The 23,551-nt window shown below is 38.0% G+C and overlaps 1 protein-coding gene across 4 annotated transcripts in view; it reads left to right on the top strand.

Moving 5' to 3' along the window:
- Positions 1 to 23,551, top strand: part of VPS41 (VPS41 subunit of HOPS complex) — a 104,721-nt gene that overhangs the window by 67,697 nt on the left and 13,473 nt on the right. For all 4 annotated transcript variants that reach the window (XM_018075582.1, XM_008921311.2, XM_018075583.1 and 1 more), the window contains 12 exons: positions 3,559 to 3,656; positions 5,513 to 5,642; positions 7,339 to 7,454; positions 9,048 to 9,104; positions 11,417 to 11,478; positions 12,337 to 12,418; positions 16,583 to 16,675; positions 17,165 to 17,292; positions 18,162 to 18,306; positions 21,023 to 21,064; positions 21,172 to 21,222; positions 22,369 to 22,506. In XM_018075582.1, coding sequence (XP_017931071.1) covers positions 3,559 to 3,656; positions 5,513 to 5,642; positions 7,339 to 7,454; positions 9,048 to 9,104; positions 11,417 to 11,478; positions 12,337 to 12,418; positions 16,583 to 16,675; positions 17,165 to 17,292; positions 18,162 to 18,306; positions 21,023 to 21,064; positions 21,172 to 21,222; positions 22,369 to 22,506 — 1,142 coding nt within the window. The remainder of the gene's footprint in view (positions 1 to 3,558; positions 3,657 to 5,512; positions 5,643 to 7,338; positions 7,455 to 9,047; positions 9,105 to 11,416; positions 11,479 to 12,336; positions 12,419 to 16,582; positions 16,676 to 17,164; positions 17,293 to 18,161; positions 18,307 to 21,022; positions 21,065 to 21,171; positions 21,223 to 22,368; positions 22,507 to 23,551) is intronic.

The following is a 23,551-nucleotide window of genomic DNA, read 5'->3' as shown; positions in this document are numbered from 1 at the left end:
AAGTTGACTAGAGACTTCCTATTCAGTTTATTTTTGCCCAAATTTTATCTGAGGAGTATCCTCTTAGTTCCAGGTAGCAACCAGGCAGCAATGTCTCTTGAGCACTTGTCTCCCATTGCATTCTGCCATAGTCCCCGCAAGGCATATTTCTGGGTTAAAAATTACATGTTTTAAGGCCATGCTTGTAACAGCACATCTGTATGTTTTGTGAGGAATTGGCTGCATAACTGCATGGCAAGTTAGCATCACACATTGAGATTGCACATTTTAATCTGAAAAGAAAACATGGGAATATTTACTTTCTTTTTTGAAAAGTGAGATACTGGGATCTACCGCACCAACATATGTCTCTTTATATAGACAGAACATAAAGCTTAATTGATGATCAGGAAATTAACTTCATATGGTGATTTATGCAAATATTTCATCGAAGCAAGTCTGCTATACTCTGAGAAGCCAAAACAAAAAAAAAAGGAAAAACTGAACCTAGTTATATAGTTCATTCTACTTATACTGTTGTTCATCTCTTTTGCCACAAGCCAAGCCTGTAATTTATAAATTTCTTCATAAAACGAGGTAAAATTCTTCAAGATTTTGACTTTGTTTTCTTCAAACCTAAGAACTTCTAAGCCCCAGAATTCTTCAAGTCTCAATATTTTCCCAGTTGGTTAACAAATTTTTATCAGTTCAGTGGAAAAAAGAGCTTTTCAGAAAGTCAGCTTTGAAGCTTAAGTAATACTTATGTGAGGTCTTTTCTTGTTCTCTAGTTGGAACTGAAGTCACATGCTGTTGAAAAAAAAACAAGAAAAGTTTTTATATTTTATATCAAATGCAACTCCACAGGGTATACTGTACTGTGGTCTATAGCAAAGACTGCAGATTTTGCAGATGTATTACCTAAGTAGCTGGTTAAAGGGTAATTTGGGAATGCACAGTGGCATCACCCCAGGAACTAACAATGCATCATAATTCTAGGTAATCTGGGCCAGTTGATGGTGTCTTGTGGTCTTACTGCTGTTCACATACAAGTAGCCTACCTAAAAATTAACTTGCATGTTGGCTTTTCCGTTTCTTTCATGCATTATATGGAATAAAAAAAAAAAGTTATCCTTTTTCTCCATACATTAATTTTCTTGTTAATTCTCTGCATGCTGGTTCAGCTTCCTGCTTACTTTTCCAAAAGGCAATGTTGAAACATTGTGTCCATTGAAATCAAAGGCAAAACCCTCTGACTGTAACCAAAATTGTACTTTATAAATCTGCTGTGGAAAAGCAGGAGCTGCTTTTTGAGGTTTGACTAAACAGACTTCTTTTAGTTTCAGTTCACTGCATGTGTGTGGGTCTTTAATTCCCAGAGGAAGTGGCTTTATAGAGTCTGGGTAAAAAATATAGCACATACTGTTTTATTTCTGTTGTTTGGTATATTTCATGCATTTCATTTAATGAGCAACAAAAAAGATTTACAGGTTTCTTCTTTTTACTTCCTGTTAATTTGTTTGACAGCTTACACAGATGCTGAACATGGAGTAGATCCACTGTCAGCATATCTTCCATCTTCTCTTATGACAGGCATAAGCATATATGACACATGGCCATATATCAGTCATTCCTGTTTACTTCAATACAACCTTTGTTTTAATTATTTTGGATCCTTTTCAAATTACCAACATTTCTGCAGTGCCTTTCTGCTGGATTTTTTTCCCCCCATTGATCACAACACAATGTCCAGAGAGTAAGTCAAATTAAACTATCTGTGCAGCTATAACTTCTGTAATTTTTTTTCAGTAAGACTTTTTTGATTAGTCGCATCAAAGGTTTTTATCAGGTCAAGAAGCACTGTCTATGCCAGTTATTTTTTGTTCAAGCAGCAGAGCTCTAGAGCATTGTGTTTCAACAAGGCCTCTTGAGAAGGATGAGCTGAAAGAAAGCTGAAAGTGAAACCAAGGAAACTAAACTCTATTTAAAAACAAAACTTGAAGTGGTGATTTTCATTTGTTTGTTAGTTTTTGTTTCACAGAACAAATTTGGAGAGTTTTCCTCTGCAAATGCAAACTACAATATTTTATATGCCTTTGAGAGCCTTCTCTTAGCCTTTCTTTGAAGCTGAGGTTTCTGTACTGATTCTTCGATAGTATTATGGATTTCACTTTGTTTTTTCTTTTCCATGTTTTTCCTCCTGCCTTCCATATTATTTTAAAATGCCAAATACTAAATTGTAAACTGTGAATAAGATATGTAGTTGTTTCTGATGTGGTTTGTTTAAAATCATCGCTGAGAGCAACATGTGACACAGTGAAAGTGATCTCATCAGTCTTGCAGGCTAGAATGAAATAATTATGTACATGATTACAAATGTGAACTTATTCTCTCCTAGAATGGGTTGAGTGCTCTGTCCTTGTGCTGTACTTTGGTCCCCCGCATGATGTTGAAGTGTCAGCAGTCATTAAAAGAAAAACAGTATTTGCTTATTCATTGAAAGACAGGTGACTTGACTGTATTTTTTTCTCCTTTGCCAGGAGGATGATTATTTCTTCTGTTCCTTCTTATTATCTTCGCTCAAGAAAATAAGCTTTATTTTTAGTGTCATTACACTGCATTTTCTTTTTGCCTTGCTAAAATAATTAGTAACTTTAAATAAACAGTAGATATTAGTAATGTAGTGTGCTAAGCAGTAAGGAAGGAAACTTTTTTTTTCCTACTTCTGCTTAGATTCTCCTAAAGCAATGTTTTGGGAGAAAATGATGCGGCGTCTGATATTTTTGTAAAAGCATATAGTTACAAGGTTTTCAAATATAAGCACTTGGATGATTCCTGTTTTGGGCCCCATGAGAGAGAAGCCTGCAAAAAGGGGTGCACTGTAAATCCAGCAGAATAAAACTAAATAGCAGAGGTCTGTGGCAGGTGTCTCATTTACGGAGCCTTTTTGTAAATACAGTTCAACATTCCCTTTTTCTTTCTTGAAATAGTCATCACTTAACTGTTTTGATTTCAAGACCGCTTTTAGGAAATTATATATTTAGTTTTATGAACAAGGAAAGGTACTAAGGTACTATCAACTGTGTGTTTTCTTTGTAATGAGAATATCTGTAAATCTTCCTGTGATGCTTAAAGTGATGATAAATAAATAATGATCTTTGTGTTTTCATATATCATACCAATAGATGTAGCAGGTGCAATTCTCTTATAGGCACATGGACTTGCTATGAATATGCAAACCAATGAAGTTGTACTACTTGTTGGCTGTCTTATTGAGTTTGGTTTTGCTTTTGTTTCCTTTTTCTATGTAATTACTGAAAATCAGGCTGAACATTCATTTCAAATGTTTCATCTCTAGCATATCCCAGAGAACAAACATTTCTTCTTGCAAGCTTTAATGTAATTTAATCTGTTAAATGTAATTTTTCATCTGATCCAACTGGGTTTGTTATATGTATTAAGTCTTTATTTCTCTGAAGTGCTGCTTCATGCTGTTGATTGTCCCTGAAAATCAGTTGTGTGTTTTTCTTAGGTAGTAGTTCATATACATTCACTTTTTTAAGTCTGTTCTCTGTATTTCAGTTTTCCAATTCGACACCGAATTCTACATCAGTGGACTTGCACCTATCTGCGACCAGCTTGTTATACTTTCATATGTAAAAGAGATCTCAGACAAAACGGTAATCTTTTTTTATCTCAGACTTTCTTCACAACATTAATTTGACTTGTGAGTTGGGCCTTAAACTAGTCACTCAGATATGATTATCTGAGAAAAAATTTGTAGTCTGCTGGTAGTGAACAGTGCTTGAAACTTCTCTACCTATAAAACAAGGTCAGTGGAGGTGATGTTGAAGACTAATGTACTTACCTTTCAGAAATCATGTTTGGGTTCCCTTATGTCTTACAGAAGGCAGAGAAGGTCTCTAGCTAGTCCTTCTTGTTTCTTTTTTCTTCTTTCCCCCTACTCCCTTTTTCTTTCCTTTTCTCTCTTTCTTCTTGCTGTTTCTGCACCAGAAGAAATGAAGAATCTTGTTTAGGAGCTTGCTGACACTGCATCTCAAAAGAAATAAGAGTAGTGAAGTTGATCCACTTGAGCAATAAGTCATTGCAGGGTGGAATGCATGATTGTGAGCAAGTGGCATCATTGCCTCCCTTCCTTTTAAGATCTTTAGTTGTGTACACCCAGATCTGTGCGTAGATAGGTAGAAATTAGAATTCATGTCAGTTGTTTTTACTGTGCGCAGGCGAGTGCTGTGTCTGTCTCCGACATTTATTTCATATTGCCAAATAAAAGGCAAGACAGTGGAGGAAATCCTTGAAGTTGCGGTGAGAGAATGGCAGATGCTCTTGATCATCTCTTTGATAAGTATGTCTGCGTTAGACAACCATCACCATAGTAACCTTAAGCAACTGGGCACACAAGTTGCTAGGCAATGAAATGCTGTAGGTCCAAACAAATGCTCAAGCCTGCTGAAATCAATAGGGTTAGCTTCTAGCTCTGCTTCAGAATGTCAGATTATTATTTCTTTATTTATATTAAGGAGAAAAATAATGTCACAGCAGCGTTTCCCAAGAGAGTCAGCACAGTAGTCCTCCAGTGTGGGAGAGTTGGTGAAAGCAAAGAAATGGGATAAGGAAGGGGAAGGAAAAGGTGGGTTGAAATGCCAGGGAGTGAGGAAATTGGGAAGCCGCTGTTAGTGAAAAAGTAGCACAGGAAAGGAACTAGTATAAAAGAGGTAGTGACCAATAAGGGTTAAAGTCATTTTAATTGCTTCAGGAAAGAAAGATGAAAAGGGAATTTCAGGTGATATAATGGTAATAGAACATAGGAAAGAGGTTTTTTCATGTATTTGCTTTTAATTAGCCTTTTAGACAAACTCCAATAGCTGAACTTTGCTAACTTCTCAGTTCTCTGGGTAGCTGTGGAAGGAACAGTTGTCCCTAACACCATGTCTGTTGTGGTGGGAACTCCTTTGTTAGTGTCTTGGCTCTGTGGAGCCTGAGCTGCCTGAGCTTGCAGCAGAAGCGCTGCTTACTACAAATACTCTTCTGTTGTAAGAACAGTGGTCTTCCTTCACTTGATTTCACAGCTTTCAAACAACAGCTTCCTACAAATTGGATCAGCATTGAACTCATGATTTGCTTTGAAAGTTTTTTTGTTTTGTTTATTTACTTTTGGGTTTTTTTTCATGGAACAGTTAAATTGAGAAAAGACCAAAGTGGTGCTGCTGCTGAATGAGTAGGTTAGAGCTGTGTAAATCCACTTTCTATGTGTTCTTTCTATCTGTCCTTGCTCTTTCACTCTGTATTTTGTTATAATTCACAGCCTGAAGTAGAAAATATAGGGTAGTCTTGGACCTTGACTTAATTAAGCTTTTCAACTTGTATGATTTGCAGCTGAGTACCCAGTGCAAAGTAATGGATCTTTGTGAATGTTTGCAGCTGTTGAATTTCAGCCTTGTTTGTAGATGACCACCAGTTGGCATTGCTAAAGTAAATCATATTGGATGGAACTAAGATGTTGTCGTTTTTCTAGGCTGTTGAGTGTTGTGCAAGGCCTAGACTGGATATTGTACAACCCCTGCCTGAGTCCTGTGAGGAGATTTCTTCTGATGCACTAACAGTACGAGGCTTTCAGGAAAATGAATGTCGAGATTATCATTTGGGTAGGTGTTCCCAATATTGTTTTGGTTTATTTTCATACCATGTTTAAAAAAGACTCTATTTGAGAGGACTTAACCTCATTTTTCATTTTTATGTGATCTCCTTTGAATAACTGTAACTGCTTATGACGCTGAAATGTAGAGTGGAAATCCAGAAGAACTGGTCACATGAAAATGTGTGCATTCAAATATCATAATTTTTAATACCATGTATTAAGTCAGACATACTGGGGAAGGCAGAAATGTATGTTTCATGTAATGTCCAGTACCAGGGAAGGCAGTATCTTTGATAGAGACTTATTCAACATGCAATACATAGAAGCTCTTTTTAGATAGAGGGCTTCAAGAATAGTGAAATGAGTGGCAGTGTCTGAAAAAGCTTTTTTAGAGAGAAAGATTGAATAAATGTCATGTCAGTAGTAAGATGTACCTGAATTAGCTTAAAAGGGGCACGGTGCTATTTAGCTTCCTTGTACTGACGAAGCTGTCACTATGTAACAGACCCAAGAATGGTAAACCAGAGTGAATAGAGTCTGGATTTTGGCAAGTTCCACCTAGAAGATAGGTTTATAATTATGTAACAGACAGGGAGATGAAGCCCTCTCACAACGTATGCCATCTTTTAAAGATGGGATAGTTTTCTGGTCTATGTGTTGTAGCTCAGAAAAATGCATGCCAAAGCTGATGTGGAATTCTTTGATGAAGATTATATAGCCTGTGTTATACAGAAACATTCCTCTGGCTTTTAAAATCCATGAATCTGAAATTTAAGCATCTTCTCTGGCATCATGCTTCAAATCATAGACTTGGCAGACCTCTTTGCGTACATCTATGCCCTTAAGCCACTAGAAATATCGTGTATCTCCTCCTGATCTGAAAAACATCTGTGCTGCTATCAATAGAGTTGAGATTTCTTTATACCTGTGTCGAAGCAGAACACTGATGTCCACAGCTGTACTTCTATGCTTTATGAATATTCTAGTTCATCTGACAAGTCTAAATGTTTTGAATGGCTTTAAGACAAACATTATTTTGTGAGTTGCTTATCACTTCAGGAGTGTATTTGTATGTTTGTATAGATGTAGATGAAGGATGGGGGGTAGTTTTCTTCCCTGTGCCTACAGAATATTGGTGTTTCTTCATGGGTTCTATGGAAATAACAACTATTCAGAACAGTTATCTTCTGTGTTTGATTTTACCTTTTAATACTTTTTCTTTGAGCTTACTCAAAAATAAAGGCTTATAGTAAAAGAAAATGCATTATACATATAACCTTAACTTACAGCATTGCAAATGCATTGCTGTAATGATGTGCTGTGTCCCCAGGGGTTATGGCATCTATCATTTATGCTTTTGATGGCCTTGACCTTGATGGGAAGGATAAGTTTATTGGAGGCTATGTAGTGTAATAGTCCTCTAAAAGTATGACAATGGGTTCTAAACCATCATAAAGTTTACACGTAGTGGATGAATCAGAATTTGCAGTAAGCTGTAGTGATTTTTTTGAAAGATATTTTGCCATTTAAACCAGTTCTAATTTATTGCAGAATACAGCTTCCAAAACAAGCATGTTCTGCAGGAGTAGCCTTGCTGTCTTCCTTGCATCTCTTCTTTTTAAATTCTCCTCAAGGGTGTACTAAAAAGCAGAGCTTTACTTAAGGAAAATATAATAATAATAAAACTGTATATGCATTTGCAGAGTATTCCGAAGGTGAATCACTGTTTTATATCATCAGCCCAAGAGATGTGGTTGTGGCTAAAGAGCGGGACCAAGATGACCACATTGACTGGCTTCTTGAAAAGAAGAAATATGAAGTAATTTTAACATAATTCTTTCCTTCTGACTTTCCTGGTTTGGAAATTGGAGTAGGATGATGGACTTTCTTAGGTCATTTGGATTGGATAGTTTCTGTTCCTACAGTCATTGACTAAATGCTTGTAAAGAGTGGGAGTTAACTATACATTCTTCCATCTCTCTATAGAGTTAGTCTTCTTCTGAAACAATTAGTCAGAATTGCAGCCAAGTGAGGTAGCTGAATTAGATGCTGTGAATACTGCTCTCATCATCAGATGTGAAATGTATTAGCTGTCACTGAAAATTATTAAAGCTGGGTTTTGGCTTTAAAGCAGCAGAACACTTAACTAATGAGCTATGTGGATATTTTTCTAGGTCTATCCCAGCTAAGGAGGGGAGGGAAATGGTCTTGGTGGGCAATATGAGATTTTTCCTATTCCATAGTACTTCCACTGTAGAACAAAGTGGTTGTGTTAGGGTATTGGGTGTTGCTCCATGTTACTTACCTAGGCTGTTAAAGCTTTTAAAACTAAAATACTATGGGCTTGAACTGTAGGTATTCATGCTGAAAGTAGTGTTGCTCACAAACAAGCAGAGCAAATGTTAAAAGACAAAGGTATACAGCTCCCTTGGAAAAAAAAACAGCTCAGTATTTGGTTGTGTAAATATTGGTGTGCTTAAGTGTGTATATCTGAAGACCTAGAACAATAATAATAATAAATTCTTACATACCATATCAACATGCACCCAGTGTTCTGAATTCTAATGTCCTGCAGTTGTTTACTGAGAACACGTGTTATGGTGCTTAAAGTAACTTGCAAATTCTTATTTATGTGTTATTTGTTGGGTACCCATTATAACAAAAAAAAACATGGGGAAGCCATTCAGTACATATTCCTTTTGTTAATACAATCATGATATTTCTCATGCAGATTTGTTTAAATCCCTGTGGATGCTTTTGCATCTGAATAGCAAACTTGTATGATGAGTGCAGTTTTGCAATTTATGTAAATCACAGTATTTGGTCCCTGAAGACTCCAGTAATTTGCAAGTGACAGCTGTGCATGTGCCTTTATGAAAGCCATTCAAGGTAGTAGATAGTTGTGTGTTATGATGTATCTTAAAGGTTTCATTTTTATTTGGAAGAGTGCCAGCTTTGTTTCTGTACATTGAAAAGAAGTAGAAGAGCAGAAAATGACACTATTTAAGTCATAAATCATTCTGACTAGAGAAGACGTTTGGGCTGGAACTGGAAGGTAGCCTTCTCTCACCCCCTTTCCTGTTGATTTTTTTTACAGGTTTTGGCAGTGAAGGGGTCTTATTTGAAAATGATCCAATGTGATTGCATTGTCTGTTTTGTTGTAATCTTGCGATTTGATCCTAATATAGTAATGTGGAATGAACCTAGATGGAAACAAAAGTAGTTTTCTCTTTGGTTGACTGCTTTTGTTTGAGTATGAATTCAAAGCTGTTCATCCAACTGTGGCATTAGAAATTCTAGTGCTTCAAACACCCTGCTCTGAAAAACAGTTGATTTATACAGTTCTACAGCTTTCTGTATTGAAAGTTTGTGTATTTGGCTAGTATCTCTGTTTACTCCCTTTTGAATATAGGAAGCTTTGATGGCAGCTGAGATCAGCCAGAAAACCATAAAAAAACACAAGATTTTGGTAAGTCTCAAAATTTCTATTTAAAGCAGAGTATCTGCCTTCTTCTAGAATGCCGTGAGATGCAACAAACAAATTCCCTGTTCTCTATGACACCAGGCAATAACTGTTAGGCATACTCCAACTAGCATTCGATTCCTAGGGTTTCAGCTACAGAACAGGAATGTTAGTCTGTGAAGCATGGAAAGATCTGGATTTTATAAAGGTGCTATTGACATTAAAAAGAAGAGAATTGCATTTCTGATGGGGTTTTTGTTTACATTTACTTTTGTATTAAATTACTGTTGTTTCAAGTAACAAACAGTATTGCACTAATAGAGATTGTGGGGGGAGTGACCCATTTCTCTTAAACTTTTACCTGGTACATGTGACAGGGTATATTTGTCAAGAGTTTGAGATGCAATTGGAAGATCTTTTAAATGCTATTGAAATTCAGTTGCAGTTTCATCTGTAGCTCTCTCATTCTGCTTTCCAATTCTCATTATTTTACATAGTTAAGCCCCTTTTCTCATATATAGTTATTTCCCATGTTTATAGTCCCTTTCACAGACCAACAAAGGGTATCTATGTTTAAGACAAAAGGGAGGATAGTGTAATAGCCACAAAAGCATCACTAATTTTAGTTTTTGCTTGTTTGTTTTTGTTTAAATTGACCTCAGTGTGAACATATTGGTATTTTGTTAGTACTGCTGCTGCTTTAAATTTAAATCTGTACAAAGTGTTAGAAGATGTGTTTAATTTTTAATTTTGGGCCAAATTACTGATATGCATGCTCTATATCAGTGTGTCTTAAAAAAACTTTTATTCTTGTATAGTCCAGAAGTTGAATCGAGATGTAATGGCATGTCATCACCTATCACAGAGTTTGCACTCATCACAGCTGCTCTGTGACCCTTGTGAAAGATATAAAGACTTGTTAAAGGGGGTCCTAGCAATACATTAGGAGGGGAAAGAAACCAAACCCAAAAAACCCCACAGCTTTTCTTTTGGTGTGCAGAAGTTTACTCTACAAAATACAATGAAATTCAGTGAAATACAAGCAGTTTTTGAGAGTTTGGTCTCATACAAAAGCCAACAGAATGTGTTGAGGGAATAAAATGTTGGCATTAAGCCCTAAGTGAAGGATTAGTGGTATACTGATTTAAAACAACTCATGCTCTCACTGCCAAGTGACACCACATTCACACCACCTGAACCACCTGACAAGTCTGGTGACCTTGGGGATTTTTTGGATTGCAGTAATTATCACTGCTCCTCTGCACCTCTTGAGCAGAATGCAAAGGTCCTAAACAACCAGATCTACAGCTCCTTTACTATACGTCTTCTCTGCTCACTGGGGAGCTGGTACATAGGAGAAAGAGGCTGGCAGAAATCTTCATTCTTGAGAATGGTGAAGTTGAAAATACAAAGGTTGTTCCTGTAGTGGAATGAAAAGTCTTTTCTGACTTTTTTAGTAGACTGACCAGTTGAAGTTGTTGCATACCTCTGTTCATACTCTGCTCCAGTCAGTACTGTTCTTGATATTGATCAAAAAAGTATTGTACCTCAGAAGAGCCAAATGTTTATTTTTGTAAGAAACAAGGACTTCTTTTTCATTGTTCAACTTTGTTTTTTCTTTTTTCATTTTTCTCCTTTTTTTTCCTAGAAACAATGTGCTTTTACTGATATGATTCTTAAATTATGCAGTGAGTACACTGGGTTGTGTCAACATGGACATGAATGTTGAGATTACAGCAGAAGGCCCATGCCAAAATTTTAATATATGTTAGATTCCTACCAGAAAAATTTTACAACTGACATGTGTGATGAACCCTTGAGAAGAGAAGTTTAATATGTAATAATACCTAATAATCTTGCTAAGTTCTCAGTAATTCCTGCACTTTACTGAGCAGCACTAGAATTTATATTGTCAACCAACTTTTTGCCCCTCTCTGCAAACTTTGTTTTGACAAAGAGCATGCTTTATACAATGACTGGTGGTTTTCTTTTTGAACTAACTGATGCAAGCACTGACAGATCAGCTATGTGTTTTGAACAATCCTTAGTAAGGAAAGGTGGCACAGTGTTCTCAGCATGAATGAGTTTATGAGAATTATTTAAAAGAGCACCTCAGTTTGAACCTGTGAATGGCCTGTGCAGGTATTATGTGTTGACTGTTCTGTGGGTCCTACTTATAAAGGAGAATCAGGGGATCCACTTAGAGCCCTGTGTTTGACTTTCCAGCCATATGCATTGCTGTTACGGTAGTTATTGTGGTTGTCAAATAGTTCACTCCCAAACTTTTATAACTAATTCTTTATTTTTATTCCCTTTAGGACATCGGCTTAGCCTATGTAAATCACCTAGTGGAGAAAGGAGAGTATGACCTGGCTGCTCGGTAACCTAGTATTAAAGATCTTCTTTGCTGGATAAAGTGTATTTGCGTATGGGGAAAAAGCAAAAACAATTATTGATTCTGAAGTATTTTGGGATGTTGATTTTCTGTTTGTTCTGGACTTTCTGAATTTTCAAAGCATACAGATGTATTTTTCTGTGCCCTGTATTTTCTTGCCTGTAGTGACCTAAAAGTTATTGTAAACTTTAACTGGAATTGAGACATACATATTTTTGAAAGTCAGCCTTGATTTTTCAGTCACACTAGATTTTCAAAACTGAGGTTTTCTTTGGATTTTGATAAACTAAGTTTATTAGTGTGTTACTACGTGTAAGACCATCAGAAAATAAGTTGGTTTTATGTGGGTATAAACGAAACTGTGAAATATGGGTATCTAACGTAAGGATCAGAAATTACCCAAGATTTGTGTTTTCATGTATGTGTAAGCATAAGCTTTTCTTTCTAAAAAGCTCAATTTTTCTCAACTGAGATTTGAAAAAATCATTCATAAAGCTGATCGAGAGGGTGGCATTTCTGCCTATGGTGTGAGGGTTGGAACTAGATGATATTTGATCTCCCTTCCAACCCAAACTATTCGATGATTCTATGAGAGCTAATATGGCCCTAATCACTAAGGTGAATGAATAATAAGCAGTTAGTCATCTTGGATGCAACAAAATTTTAAGATCTGAAAGGAGGAGAATCTGGCACACTCTGCTGAAAGCAATGATTGCCAAAATAAGTCACTTGAGTAAATGTCATGATAAGAAGAAGAATAAAGGAATCTTTGCAGTAATGCTGTCACATTTGTATTATTCTCTGTACCTATTTTTGTTCTCTCTCCTTTCATCTTCCTTCCAGAAAGTGCCAGAAAATTCTTGGCAAAAACACAGAACTCTGGGAATTTGAAGTTTATAAATTTAAAGAAATAGGTCAGCTTAAGGTAAGTTAATTTCTGAGTCTGTACTCAAATAATTTGCATGCTATGCTTACTGCATGTTTTGACTAAGTATCTAAAGCATCACATTTAATGCCCTATTGTGGTATTTCTGCCCCAGATCTTTAGTTGTTTCTAGGCAGTTGTCTTTCAGATAGATGTGTATGTGTTAACATACTTTGAAACAGGATTGGAGGCATAGCATATCTATGTACTCAGCTACGTATTTTTACTTGTTGACAGTCTCCAAGTAGAAGACCCACCCCAAGGCCTTTACTTACAAAGATGCTCACAGTTAAATACATCATTCCCATTTACTTTTCATTCCTTTCTGGTATGTCCTGAAAATCCTACCTCAACTCTTAAGAAAAATTGTCTCTATGGGTGCCAGTCATTCTGGAAAATCCAGTTCTCTTACAACAGATACACAACTATAAATGTCAAAGAATTGCAAAGCAACAGCAAAGACCTATGCTGTGTACTAGAAATGGTGGCAAGAAAGAGGAGCAGTCTGCCCTGTTGCGTGTTTTCCCTGGTCACAAGCCAGCTACTGTAACAGTACACATCTAATATGAGATTCTCAGTTAATAAATTGCCCAGGACATAGGGCTTTAGTACTGTCACTGCTAAACCAGTAGAAAACATTATGCACACTCCCTTTGATAGCACGTGTACATTTACTTCGGAATTTTATGTCTTCCTATTCAAACTCAATGAGCCAAAAAGGACATATTATTAAGATCTCACAGCACGCAGTCCCTTGCTGGCTTTGAGCTATTTAATTCTGTTCAAAGACCAAAAGTGTTTCAGCATTATGAATTTCAGAAATGTCTGACTTCTGTTTTAGAGCCACTCCAGTGCAAGAACAGCCTTGCCTTCTGTATGACTTATTAGTGGTTTGGTGCATTCTTTGCCGCCTTAGAAGATGAAATCCCATGTTTTTGTTTCTTTATTTCAGTCCAATAAAGGAGCCAAGTTCAGGTACAGGTGAAATTTTGATACACTGCTTCTTTGTCCTTTTGGGGTTTTTTTAGATTCAAGTGTCTGGAAGGGATGTTTCTCTTGTCACTCCTTATGTCATCCAGCCGACTGCAAAATATAAAAATATTTGCAGGTTTACTGAAAAACATCTCTGCTCAGTTACTGACTTTCTAAACAGTTGATTGTTTTCAACCTTTAGAATTTCTTTTTTTCCTTTTTAGGGCTTAGGCCCAAGAATTCTCAAACTTAGAAAAAGAAAAGATTACATTATTCAGCATCAAGTTGCAGTTCTAGAAAATGCCTGTGTTATTGTACTATTTCAATCCCATATAACTTTTCCCAAAATCCTAAAGATATATGAGTCTCATAAAGGATGAACTATGAACTAACTTAAGCCAGATCTAATTGAAGGGGTTCTTGTAACACTTGGGATCACTTGTGTGTTTCTTGGAATTTTTAGCTATTTACCTAACCAGCAGGTATTACACACCATATTGTAGCTGGCCTATAATGGCTTTAAGCCCTGATGAGAAGACTAGTGGAGATTTAGAGACAGAGTTTATTTCAAAATGGAATTTTCTTAAAAGAATTTGCACTGCATATTAAAATATGTAGTTGCCTGAAATATGGCATTTCCAATCTAGCGTGATTTGCCAATAGCTAAGGTGATAGTTAAACTAAAGGTTTAAACTTTCCTTCCTGCAGAGGGATTAGTGATACCCCACTGTCAAAGTCTGTGGGGTGTCTTGTTTGTTTGCATGTGGCTTTAGGGCATTTTTGAGTGTTCTGTACTAAACGGTCCTGTTTGGCTGCTAAAGGTTGCATTTTGGTATCTTGACACCTCTCATGTCTTCAGTGAATATCCTCTAGCAAACCTTGTTATGGCAGTTTCAAGATTTTAGAGCCTTACAATGATCTGTTCCTCTCCTCCAGCTGTGGTAGCTTGAGGGAGTTAGGTGCTTGCGCTCAAGTCACTTCAGTATAAAATACAATGTCTCAGCTCAAACAGCTGAGGAAGGTGAATGGATTCAAAGAAGATGCCAAACTCTGTGACTGTTGGCTGTTGTGGCATGAGGGATATGCTCCATTCTGTTGGCACTGCGACAGCAGTGACTTTCAGCAGAGGTTCAGGATGATCAGTTAGCAACAGCAGTGCTTTCACGACCAAAACATTGGCTAGAGGGCACTTGAAAGACTTCACCTGACTCTAGTGGGCATAGCAGAGAGCAGCACTAGCCAGACAGTCCCTTTCATCTCATAGATACCCTTTGAGGAATCAATAATTGTGGTTTGGGTTTATTGGTGAGCTGGTTTAGGCTATTTCATGTCCACTTTTACATGGGCTTTCTTGTATAACTCATCCTTATACCTACTGAAGTAAACTCTGTAAGCAGCTCCTAAGAAGAAACAAAGGAAGAAAATATTTCTGTGTATAATATCCCTTTTTTATTTAAAGTGATTTTCAGCACATGGTTCAAGAGTTGAACAAGGGCATTCTGATTGCACAGCTTTTTTGTCTGATCTTGCTCCTTAACTGCAGCTTAAAAAAAAAAAAATGGAAGAATTTGTAACCTCCAGCTTGGGTCTTAGTTCACGTTTGTGCCAAGGCTTAAAAATACCTTGTATGCTTTTCTTAGTCTTTGCTGAGCCTGGTGGCCAAACTGCAGGAGGTGGCTGTGGTTTTTCTTCAAAGCACTGGGACTTGGGACAGGAGAGATTTCCTTCCTGAGGCAGCCTGGCCCCCACACAGCAAGGCAACTGCACCTCTCCACAGCTCCACAGCCAAGTGTTGCAAGTCTGTTGGGGGAGGTTGTTCATTTAGGAGGTGACAGGAAGGTAGAAAGTAGGAATGAAAACAGCCATTGGGAGATTTTACTCTGCCTTTGAGTCTCCAGCTGATGTCCAGTTTGCTTTCTTTATGGTCAGAAGAGACTTTTTCTGAGGCAGTCAGGAATATGATTCCCCAGGGCAGCTGGCAAGACTGTGCTGTGAGTTAACTGTTTAATTCTGTGACAGATGGTGGGAGCTGATATTGGCAGCACTACATTTCAAAGACTGGCCAAGCTCAAACAGCACATGGAGAGAAGAGGTCTCCTGCAAGCAATGAACTGTTAATTTCTACAAAGTCATTTTTTATTGATCTTTTCCTTGTACTTCCTTTCTCACCTACAAATGGAAGCCTTTAGTGAAATATGTAACTTAGGATATTGTTTTGATTTAAATACTAGGAGAATTTGTTGTGAATAGTCACTGCTGTCTGTAAAACTGAAAAAAAAACTGTAGTGCAATGTTATTTCTCCTGCTTTGTTCAAGCAACTTCAGTAACAAAATGTTACTGTGGTATGTGCCAATAGTGGGCAACTAACAACATCTCTGAGTATTTGGAGTAATTTCATCAGTGTTGATCCTTTAGCTACAAACCCCAAAGTCCCCACACTGCTGGTAGCAGTAGGATTTATTTTGGAATGTGGTAATAATCTTGGCCTCTATTTGCATGGACTAATAGTGCTAATAAGATGATGTGCAGAAATTCCGGGGTATGAGCTGGTTTGTTCTGGCAGGTTCTCATCTCCTGCCTGCCAGAATGCAACTCCTTATCACCTCCTATAGAGTAACAGATCACATGCCTTCACCCTTTTCATGGAGAGATATATTCTTAAATTAATTTTCATTTGGGTATAAAAATAGCTGGCAAAACATAACTCTTCATAAAATGTAGTGATCCCACAGTAGGTCATAAATCATAAGTACCCATTTTTCAACTAATGAATCCTTATACCTTTTTACAAGGCCAAGACTTGACAAAATGGATTTTGAAAACATTCTTCTTCTGAGGTCTTTTATGGGTTTTATTTTCTAACTGACTAGTGGTAAATATTCAGACTTCTCTAGGGGCAATGGCTGATTCTCCTATCATAACTAGTATCTTGCCACCTGTCTTTCAAATGAAAATTCTTTCAAATGTGTGTAATCTCACACATTCAAATGTGTGTAATTACATACAATTCCAATGTGTGTAATCCTAAAGTAAAATACGATATATAGGCTTCCAGTGAATACCAAGGGCCATGTTTTGTGCATAACTTTGTTATTTTTGTTTAACAACAATTCTTTTTGTTCTGTTATCAGTGTACTGAGATGTTACATGTCATTCCCTTTCTGACACTTTCTTTTCTTTGTTCCTATTAGGCAATTAGTCCTTACTTGCCAAGACGGGATCCAGTTTTGAAACCTCTGATCTATGAAATGGTCCTGCATGAGTTTTTGGAGAGTGACTACGAGGTACTGCAGCCTGATGTGTCTACATTTAACAGTTATTCCTAGCCAAACACACTCAGTAATGTAGAATCTGACAGCAAATTCTCTGTTGTATTCAAACAGATTATCAATGGACAGTTCCATAATAATGAAAATATTAAAAAGTTGAATTTTGATTTTGTTTTTAAGAGAATAAATAGAATGTTCTTCAGAGCATGCAAATACTGTGAGATTAATTATTTATTATAGATATTGTTATTTTTAGCGTAAGTGGCTGAGGTGATGCACAGAGCCTACAGCACCTGAAAGAAACTCAGCTTCATGAATCTTAATAACATTGCTCTAAGAAGGAAAAATCTGTGTTCTGCATTGTGCATGTCTGTGAACACATAAAATTTGCTTAAAGGTGAAGCACAGCAGGTATCATCTCAGAGGCTTAGCTGAAACTTTGATGTTTTGAAATGTTCCTTAGGCCATTCTTTCTATTTCTGTTACAATCTCTTATACTTTTAGGGGTTTGCAACCCTTATAAAAGAGTGGCCTGGAGATCTGTACAACAACACAATCATAGTTCAAGCTGTAGTTGATCACCTGAAGAAAGATCCACAGAACAGGACTTTGCTACGAACACTTGCAGAATTGTGAGTACAATTTTAAATTCCTGTTACAAAAAGTACACTTAAAAGAGTGTACTGTAGTTTATCAATATTTGCTTAACTCTCTTAACAGAAATCTTCTTTGCTGCAGTCTACAGAGTATTGGCTTTTCTCCACTCTGCTGATTGCACAGCAGCAATTTTTTACCCTTTCTTATGAAGTTCACATTGTGTATGAAAGCAAATTGTTAAGCGTGAGATTGAATTTCCTTACTCCTTTTTCCAAAGTAAATAGCTAGCATTCCTCTTTATGCTGTCAGAGGGAAACCTCTTTTGTGAAGTGTGCATTTTGGAATTACCTACAGGAAAATAAAAGGGTGGAGTTATTGCCCACTATTTAAGAAGTAGTTACTGCATGGCTGGAAATATGTGACTGGAAAATGTGCCAAAAGTGATCTGGTTCTAGGCCACTTTTTACAGGGTAAAGCTCTTTGATTTTCTCAACCTAATCACCATGTTAAGTTCTTTTTGTACTGCTTCTTTGAAGGAAGCAGAACTACTCTCTATTACTATGTTACTAAAGTATTTAGAGAACAGTGGGTTTTAGCTCTGAAGAGATTTCCCATTGGTATCCAAAAATTGAAAAGCTAGACTTTTTGTGGCTTCTCCTGTGATTTGAAAACGGAAAATGAAAATGCAGAAAACCACAGATCAGAACACAAATGCAGTGGCCAATATAAATGGAGGTGAAATTAATGTTGCCTGGTGTTTATTTCCCTCTAATAAAAATGAGTTACAGGGACTCTATCCTAGCAAGCTTTACATACTAGAGTATGTTTATATTTTCCCTCATAGGTGATTTTCCTACACTTAGGTATGTGAAATCACGTGGTATTATAACCCTGGTTTTATCAGGTATACTTACGACCAGCGCTATGGCAGAGCCCTAGAAATCTACCTGACTCTGAGACACAAAGACGTCTTCCAGTTGATCCACAAGCACAATCTCTTCAGTTCTATCAGAGACAAAATTGTTCTCCTCATGGATTTTGATTCAGAGGTATGGTGATCTTAATGATTTTATATTCACTTTCCACTGGAGATATTTTAACAGATTAAAAATTAATGAGTTAAAGGTAGTGTTGAGGCAGAGAGTGTGTTTGGTATGTCTGGATACATTCTGAGGTAAGGAAGTGTATGTTTGCCTAGACTGCAGAATAATTGACCCAAGGATTATTTTTTCTTTTGTATTTCCATTTGTATTTCCTTTCCATTTCCATTTGTCACTCACAGTGAGAAGAGTGCCAGATCCAAGGTCATTGTTGTGATTCTCAAGTCCCAACATTGAATATCATTTCACGCAGAGTGTCATTTCACCATGATATTCTTTCTGTATTTCTAACCAAATAATGCTTTTGATAAGCCAAGAAAATAGATAGGAAATACTGAATGTACTTCCCACTTTTATTTCACTACAGTCAATTAATCTGCTTTTGAAAGTTTGCAAGGTTGTTAACCTAAATTCCAAAAATCAGGAAGTGTTTATTTTGTGCTGAATTCTGTCTTCTTTCTTTCCAACTGGCTATAAAATCTGAGCAAATGAGTTTTGGTATGATCCCTGGGGAAGATAACCAAGTAGATCTGCTCTTTTTTAAGTGTAGTAGTTGTTTAAGCACTGTAGCTAAAATACAGAACCATCTGTACCATTATCATTAGTGTGCCCATTCTAAACTGTATGAGGGGAAAAAAACTATAACTCTTTTCAATTAAATAGAATAAATCATATCAGGAATCTGTAGGTTTGTATTTTTTGAATGTGAAGCAAAAGTTTACTCTTGTAAGAGGAAGCAGAACCAGAATCCTGGTGGCCACTTGGCTTATGTGGTCTTGTTTGCTTATGTTACAATATTGGGGTTCAGGTAGTTTAGAGGAATCCAGTTGTACGGCAGGTTGAGTTGTGTGTTTCTTCTATAGCTATCATCCTGCAGTTCACTTTTGCAGTGGGACAAAGAGTATTTCAACATCATTTGGCAGTGGCTTTCTGTAACCAGTGACTCGATGAGCATACATCACCTGCAATATAAGTGCACATCATTGATTGCTATTAGTGAGGAAACTTAGGAGAAGTATTCTGGAAGAATACATGATGTGTTCTCCTGTAATGCTGTGCTGAGAAGGAATGCTGATGTTATGCAAACTGCTCTCTGAATTACTGTTGCTGGAAAGAGTAGGTCTGCAATATCCATCTGACACTTGTGGATTTTGACTCAGAGGTATGGTGATCTTAATGATTTTATATTTGCTTACCACTGGAGATATTTTAACAGATTAAAAATAAATGAACTAAGAGGAGTCAGAAGCCCTCGGAAGCCAACTTGGTGAGCAGAAAGCAGTGCCGAGAGCAATTGGGGCAGATTTAGCAATTGGCTCAGGGAGCTTGAGCAGGTAAACAGGGGGGGTGACATGGCAAGTCACACAGGCAGGGTGAGCAGGAAGGGCTCCTCTCTGACCATCCAGGGCAGCCAATATAGGCAGAAAACAGACTCAGTAGATGATAAGGAAGAGCAAAGAGATCCTTTTAGCGCCAGTCTTATTAGTGTATTAGTTTAAGCTTCCTCAGTTATGGTGTTGATGCACTGTAAAACTCAGTCCCTTGTAGCTGATGGAGTCACTGTACCAACCGTGTCAGAGGCCTCCAGCCAGCCAGACCTGCCAATGGTAGATGCAGCTCTCTGTTGCAGTTCGAGGGGTTTCTGGGGGGTCACTGCCGGCCACTCCGCAAAGGCTTTCAGGGCTGGAATGCCCCCCCCGCCGCCCGTCCCTCGTGGCAGGGACAGGCGGCGGAGGCTCTTAAGCCAGGAGACAGAGACCACGCAGCACACAGAGAATCCAACAGCGAAGAAGACCCTTTATTCAAATTTCCCACAGCTTATAAGGGCTGCTGGGCCTAAGAGGGGATTGGCCAATGCAAGGAGACAATATAATAACTATGGCAACACAGAAATCAATGGTAGACAAGTGAGTTAACAACTTCCAAACCCCGGCAGCTCTCCAAGTCACAGGTTGCCATGAGAGCTGGGATCGTGGTTGATGGCCAGTTGAATACAAGTCAGCAGTGCCCAGGCAACCAGGAGGGCCAACTCTGTCCTGGGGGGCATCAGGCACAGCATCGCCAGCTGGTCAAGGACGGGGATTGTCCTGCTCTGCTCTGCACTGTGGCAACTTCACCTTGAATATTGTGCGCAGTTTTGGGCACTGCAATATAGGAAAGATATTAACCTATTAGAGAGTGTCCAGAGGAGGGCAGTGAAGATGATGAAGGGCCTTGAGGGGAAGCCATATGAGGAGTAGCTGAGGGCACTTGGTCTGTTCAACCTGGGGAAGAAGAGAGTGAGGGGAGACCTCATTGCAGTCTACAACTTCCTCATGAGGGGAAGAAGAGGGGCAGACACTGATCTCTGTGGTGAATGGCCTGAAGTTGTGTCAAGAGAGGTTTAGGTTGGATATTAGAAAGAGGTTCTTCACCCAGAGGGTGACTGGGTGCTGGAACAGGCTCCCCAGGGCAGTGGTCACAACACTAAGCCTGACAGAGTTTGTGGCACATGGTGTGACTTTTGGTGATGGTCCTGTGCAGGGCCAGGAGTTGGACTCGATGATCCTTATGAATCCCCTCCGACTCAGCTGATTCTGTGATCAGTGAATAAGCATAATACTGTATAGAATGTGAGAAAACATGTGTACCTGTTTCTTAACTGAATTCTCTTTTTTTATTGTAGAAAGCAGTAGACATGCTTTTGGATAATGAAGATAAAATTTCCGTGAGTATAACAAGTTCATGGCATGGCAGTCCAATGCTACCTTGGATTACCTATCCTTCTTTCAGTCCTGTAAGTGTACTGTTTATCACAGGTTTGTTTTCTTTCAGATTGACAGAGTTGTTGAAGAATTAGAGAACAGGCCTGAGTTACAGCACGTGGTAAGTATTTCTATATTCTGTTATTTGAAGTTGAGCTGAATAAACTCTTTGCTGGACATATCTTTTACAGGTGTGTTTATCTTGTCAGAGTGCACCTGACACTGAAATGTCATAAATCATCAGTCAAAGCGGCTACTTCTGCAGATTCACTCTATAACATGGCCATAACATCTTTACAATAGTAAAATACCTTTAAAATGTGTACTTGTGAGAATTTGATAACATACTGCTTGCTTGTTAATATACCATGAAGTCCTTCTTACCGCATTGCAGGCTCTTGTATTCTATGCTCAGTTACTTCTTGCTTGTATTCCTTTTTCCCTGCACAAAAATGGAGTTGGTTGGTGGGTGCAGCTCTGAAATATGTTTTGTGATCTATAGAGACAGCAAACCACTTGTCTTTTTAGAATTGTAACTTCCATTAGCTGCAAGATTGTTCTTGTTTCTACAGAATTACAATATCACTGTAAGACTGTGGCTCCACATTGCTATTCCAGAAGCACCTCCTTGCTTTGAACATGTTGTCAGTGGAATACATAACGTGTAACCATGGGCTTGGGCTCTATTAGGGAGGGAAATTTAACTTGCTGCTGTGTACAGATAGGCTTCAGGGTATCGATTTGGTGGAAAGCTGATTTATGTGGTAGGGAGGTGACTATGGGAAGCAGATCTATGAAGTGTGCAGCCCACTGCCCAGGAGCTTTACAAAGGCAACTGACTGTCTGTCAGTTACGGAAGGGATGCACTGGTTTGAAAGTGTGAAGCCTACTTCCATTGGAATAAAAGTGACCCTCATAATTATTTTCAGGGGGTTTCTGTGCTCATAGAGAGAGGAAGGAGCTTTGTCACAGTATCTAGACTTCAAGATGCTTTGGTTAAAATATTTCATGTGGTAAAAGTAACTTCGCCAATAGAGTGGTTGGGCACTGGAACAGGCTCCCCAGGGAAGTGGTCACAGCACCAAGCTGACAGAGTTCAGGGCACATTTGAACAATGCTCTCGGGCACATGGTGTGACTCTTGGGGCTGTCACATGCAGGGCCAGGTGGTGGACTTCCATGATCTCCTTCCAACTTAGGAAATTCTATGATTCTATTAATAATATTATAGAAGTGGGTTTGAGTTCTGATTCTTTTCTGATTCCTAGTATTTGCACAAGCTTTTCAAAAGAGATCACCATAAAGGTCAACGATATCATGAGAAACAGATCAGCCTTTATGCTGAATACGATCGACCAAACTTACTACCATTTCTCAGAGACAGCACACACTGTCCACTGGAGAAGGTAAGCCCCCAGAATCTAAACACAGTCCTCGATTTTTATGTCTGATCTTGTAGTGTTGTAGTGTTACACGTTATGTCTGGTCTGTAGCTTGTAGATGTTGAATTTCTAACTGTGTCTGACACTGCCCTCTACTGCCAAAATGAGGGATCATTTGAGTTTGTGACAATCACCTGCAGAAGTTTGGTTTGCATAGCTGATGACAGCTGAGACTTTCCTCTCTCAGCTCTCAGTGCAGGAATTAGTGGGTATTTTTAATGAACAAGTTCTGAATTCAAATTTAGTGCATACCTGCAGCATATCTACTCATCAGTGCCTGGCCTGACTGAACAGCAGGTTGTGGTTGTAAGAAATCAACAGTCATTTTGCCAAATCTAGGAGCTGTCAGCATTAGATCTTGAAAAATCAGTAGCTGTAACTGGAGTTTTTCTACCTTTATATTCTAAGGTCATAAGTTTCTTTTGAATAATATACACAATGTAACAGTCACTGAACTAACAGAGCTAAAAGTATTTTGTCTTTGTACTTTGACCAATAGACTTGGGCTTTTTCAGAGTGCCAGGTTTCCACCTTCTTATTTTTTCATACTTTTTTTGTATTTTCCTTCCATGCTCTTTTTTGACAAATTAAAAAATACATAGAGGTAAGGCTAGTCTCGAGGTTTTTTACCCTGCTTGAATTAAAGTGAAAAGAATGGAAATTCTAAGTTTTCCTCTTCAGGTGGGTCAGTATTTTGTTATATGTATTTGTTGCTGTTAATAAATGGTTGAGCAAACCTGATCTTGTGATAGGATGCCTATCTGTATGCAACTATAATGATGACACCAGTGGAGTAGTTTTTAAGTGTAATATTGTATATTGCATTTTACATGGTTAAGATTCCAAAGAGAACTGTACTGTTCCTGACACCTCTCTTGTTTCGAATGCTTCTGTCAACTTACTGTGCAACTGCAGGAAACAATGGAACATACTTTCTTGGGATTGTAGACTTGGTCTTTGTTGAAACTTTCTTTATCTGAAATGAGATTGACCCAATGATCTTTTTTTA

The sequence above is a fragment of the Manacus vitellinus genome, unplaced genomic scaffold (assembly GCF_001715985.3).
Source record: "Manacus vitellinus isolate BGI_N305 unplaced genomic scaffold, ASM171598v3 scaffold_3_pilon, whole genome shotgun sequence".
In the NCBI taxonomy this organism is placed as follows: domain Eukaryota; kingdom Metazoa; phylum Chordata; class Aves; order Passeriformes; family Pipridae; genus Manacus; species Manacus vitellinus.
This window is presented reverse-complemented; position numbering and strand designations above follow the sequence as displayed.